This window comes from Poecilia reticulata, linkage group LG20 (assembly GCF_000633615.1).
Source record: "Poecilia reticulata strain Guanapo linkage group LG20, Guppy_female_1.0+MT, whole genome shotgun sequence".
Lineage (NCBI taxonomy): Eukaryota > Metazoa > Chordata > Actinopteri > Cyprinodontiformes > Poeciliidae > Poecilia > Poecilia reticulata.
In genome coordinates, this window is record NC_024350.1 from 4,237,865 (window position 1) to 4,242,292 (window position 4,428).

The following is a 4,428-nucleotide window of genomic DNA, read 5'->3' on the forward strand; positions in this document are numbered from 1 at the left end:
AGCCGAGGTGATCCAGAGTGACTCCTCGCACGCATCAGTGCGCTGGAATCGCATGTTGATGAAGCGTCTTCGTCTCACTGATGGGAAGAAAGCCCCAAACCCCTCCTCTCTTGAGATACAGAACTGGGCAGTTGCAGCACATCTTAGCAAAACAGGAAATTTCATGTTTCCTCTGCTGCTTATAGCTACAGCTTGCATCACTCTACTTCTGCATATCTTCACACACACACGCGCACACACCCACATACTGACAAACCGAGACCCACAAAAACACAGCCACAGTTTTACATGACGGTATTAGGATTCGGGCTGGTTTTTAACCACAGTTCAAGGAGCAATACAAGGCAATAGGACACAGTAAAATGCACCTTTGTTGATGCGGTTATCACTGCAGATAGCTTTTGAAGTGTATTTTATTTTATTTTATTTTCAACATCTAGACAATGTACAAAATGCATTCACATTTGGTGTTTATAAAGTATCAGTAGGATGTGGGCTTCAAATACTTCTTTTTGATCGATGTTTGTAGGAGTTTGGGCTTGTAGGTGAGGAACGTAACAATAGAGATTCCAGTCAAAAAAAGACAAATGGGCACAAGAAGCAGAATGTACCACAGGATTGACTCCCCTGCCTCTAAACAATAAAATCTTTCTGAGTCCTGCACTCTGTGGGTCATTTGTAGGATATCGTGGCATTCAATATCTGACATTGCAACCATATTAATTGTCTTTGCGCTTTCAAATATCCTAAACCACTCTGTTTGGCAGCAGTTGAATGCATTTCCACTGAGGAAAATAGTCTGAAGTTTTGAGGCTAGTGTATGAGCTTCACCAGAAGGGATGGTGGACAGTCTGTTGCCCCTCACGTCCAGGACTTTCAGGTCAATATCGTAAAGTGATTTGGGAAGACTGTAAAGAGAGTTCCTTGACAGATTAAGTGACTTCAGACTTTGAAAGTGGGACAAGTCAATGTCTCGTGTTTGAGTGTTTCCTAAGCCCAGATGTTGCAACGTCCTGCTTAAACATTGTAATGAATCTTGGACATCAATCCCAGGATTGTCAGACAGTTCTAGGTGGGTTAGCGACAACCCTGTGAATGCAGATTTTGGGACAGCTTCAAGGTTGCAACCTCTAAGGTGAAGCTGCCTAAGGGAGTCAATGTTGTTCCATTGCAAGCATTCTGTAATGCTGCTGGTGTTGATCTTTGTTTCATCGGGTAGGCAAATGCCAATGTTGTTATAGCTCAAGTCCACAGAGTGGATTCTTGGCAATGAAGAAAATAATCCAAAAGGTAGCTCCTTCAGATCGTTCCGACTCAGGTTAACATAAGTCAAATTGCCCAGCATGCTAAGCGACCCATCATTCGCCGAAACCTGGCTCAGTTTGTTGTTGCTAATATCCAGTTCGTACAAGTTGCTGGAGAACTGTTCTGTTGAGAAATTGAGTGTTTCCAGGCAGTTCGTGGCCATCCGGAGTCTTGACAGGGTGGGCATTTTCTGAATAAACCCATCGGGGAAATAATCCACTCGGTTTCTTCTCAAATCTAACGTGTCCAGAGAAGAAACATCACCGTGAAGGTCATCATCCCACAACTGAGCAGTCACATTTTTTATGTGCTTTTTTAGGTTATAGAACTCAACACTCGTGGTTGCGTTCTGGAGTGTGCTATTATCTGCTAAATGTTCATAGAACCTGAGAATGTTGTGCGAGAGATAAAGGTTCTGCAATTTACTGCGTGTTGGCAAAAAAGGAAAAAAGAAGAGCCTGTTATTTGACAGATCAAGCGTCTCCAGCTGGAAAGTGTCATTGAGATCCTGCCTTGAGATAAACCACTCGATGAAGTTGTAGCTGGCATTGAGGACGACCAATTGAGTCATGTGGAAGTCAGTCAGACAAGGCAGATAGTTGAAGGCCAAGTTGAGCCTCTGAAGTTTTGGGTTGCTCCCGAAGGCGCTGTCAATTTCAAACATTATGTTTCTTTGGAGATCAAGGTCTTTGAGGTTATGAAGATCCCTGAACGAGGTCTCATCCAATCTCTGCAAGAGGTTTCCAGAAAGATTGAGGTACTCCAGGGATGATAAGTTTTGAAGTAGAGTGGAAGCCATTTCATCGGTAAGCTTATTCTCAGAAAGATCTAGAAATCTCAGACTAGGTAGCGTTCTTAATGCAAGGCTGGTTTCCTCAAAGCCAATGTTTATATTGTTATTTGCTAGGTTTAGGTTCTCTAACAATTGTGAATCTGGAAAAACATTTGATTGTACTTCCTCCAGACCATTGCAAGCTAAAGTTATGGTGATTAGTGATGGGTAGCGAAGAAAAGAGACGTTATGTAGTGTTTTAATTTGATTGTAGTTGAGCTGCAGCTCTTCTAAGTTCCCGGGCAGTCTTTCTGGTACAGATGAGAGTTTGCCATTGTTGCACAGCGCTGCCTTTTGTACCTGTAGAGAAACAAAAGCACGCAGGTTTCAGTTTTTGCATTGTGTTGTTGGTCGTGAAGAAGAATGAATTCATCGTTCCAAAAAGTCATAAAAATCTGGTTTTATTTGAAGTGTCGACCAAAACTTTAGAAAAATAAATATTTCCACATAACTAAAGACCAGCGCTGTGGGCTGTAGCATCGGGTTAAGTGCGAGGTTAAAGATCATCACGTCAAAGCTCTTTTAGTTAGATTTTTAGATTACTTTCAACAGCACATCACATTGATATAATCATCCACATGGTAGCACGCTATGTTGGCATTACTACTGCTATATTAGCTATATATATATACTGCGATATATATATATATATATATATATATATATATATATATATATATATTCCTGCTAGATTAGTTTTAGATTGCTGATTTGACCTCGTCCTACTAAGATGACAACGAAACCCCACTTTTACAAAGCCAACCTCTTGTTTTCTCTCTTTTCAGGAGTTTGTTTTCAGCCCATCATCTGAGCAGCACGGGTTTTTTCATGTGCATGAGAACTATTTTGCGATTGGTTCGAAAATTTCAAATGACTGAGGCTAATACAAAAAATAAAAAAAATAAAAAATCTCAACATTCCTCTTACCACTCAGTCAAAAACGTTCTGCAAACTATGTACCGGCCTTTTCTAGGGTAGGTATGTAAAATAGGTTGATACATTAGGTAAGTAGTGATAGTAATTTTCAGCTTTATGCCCTGTGTGTTGAGCGTAAAATAAAAAAATAACAAATAAGTTATAAGACAATAACTCAAAAAACTATTTTTAGTATATTTTACTCAGTTTTAATCAGTTTTCGATGCAAATATTTAATAATGTTTACTTAGTCTGGTTGTATTGGGAAATCTGTCACGAATTTACAGATTTCCTCAGCACTATTTTATGGGGTCATATTTCTGGTCTAAACAATTGTATTTGCGCAGTAGTATTTTATTATCTTTTCTAACAATCACTTTTTGCTCTTAATTAGTTTTTTGGGGGGGTATTTTTATGAGCATGTATGTATTACTTTATAGATTTGACATCTTCTCAATAGCTAGGAAGAACTTTAATTTGTTGTTTTTTTTTTTTAAGTAAGTTCATAAATAATCCTAAGGAAGTAAAATAATGTTTTGCAGAGCCAGCGCCTTTTTGACGCAGCCTGTTCTAAGCTCCTTTCCGTGTTGTTTTATTTTTGTCTTTGTGTATTTCACACTTTTTACTATTGTTAATCTCAATGAAAGTGATGCATCTTACCAGCTTGCAGGGACTGTATTGTGGATGGCTTGAGACGGGTGTCAGGATTCTCCACATGACCAACAAGCAAAATAGGACGGGAGTAAGACCTTGGTCTGGCATTTTATCATTCTCACTGTTAAAAAAAACAAAGAAATAAGACAAAAAAAACAAAAAAGTTGTCACTTCTCATTAGTTTCATTTCTGTTTACCATAACAAAACAAAAAAAACTCATGTGCCATGAAAGATAGCTGAAATTACTCAATGGTGACTTCTTTAACCGTGCACTTACTCAAAGAGAAAAAGAAATGAAAGCAAAAATAATTAAATAGCTGCTTGACGTTACGCTGATTTAAAAGTAAGGCTCTTTCTTTCGCAATTGCCAAAGCAAGATTTCAGTTTCTGACTCAAAATAAGAAAAAGATTGTCATACTGCAAGCGAAGTAATGCATTTTCTATTACATAAATTACGTAAGGTTGTGTTTTGCCATTTTAATAATTTTCCAAATCCTTAATTGTCACACTATGCTAAATTGTTGTCACTAAAAGTGCATGACTAAAATATCTGGTCCATAATTAATTTTATTTTTTTCCCAGTGGTTAGAAATCCTAAAAACTGAGATGTACGCTGCATGTAACTTCTTTCCATTAATCTACATGCTCATGACAGTCTAACATATTTCACAGATTTAGAATTTTTGGAATTTAGATCCTATACCAGTGAGCAGAAAGTGGC

The 4,428-nt window shown here is 38.2% G+C and overlaps 1 protein-coding gene across 1 annotated transcript in view; it reads right to left on the reverse strand.

The window, feature by feature from the left end:
• Positions 1–395: 395 nt before the first annotated feature.
• The window catches only part of nrros (negative regulator of reactive oxygen species), a 4,998-nt gene continuing 965 nt past the window's right edge, over positions 396–4,428 (reverse strand). Inside the window, exons 2-3 of the mRNA XM_008438377.1 lie at positions 3,713–3,827; positions 396–2,437 (exon numbers count right to left, since the gene is read on the reverse strand). Of these exons, the coding sequence (XP_008436599.1) occupies positions 482–2,437; positions 3,713–3,814 (2,058 nt within the window). The 5' untranslated portion in view covers positions 3,815–3,827 and the 3' untranslated portion in view covers positions 396–481. The remainder of the gene's footprint in view (positions 2,438–3,712; positions 3,828–4,428) is intronic.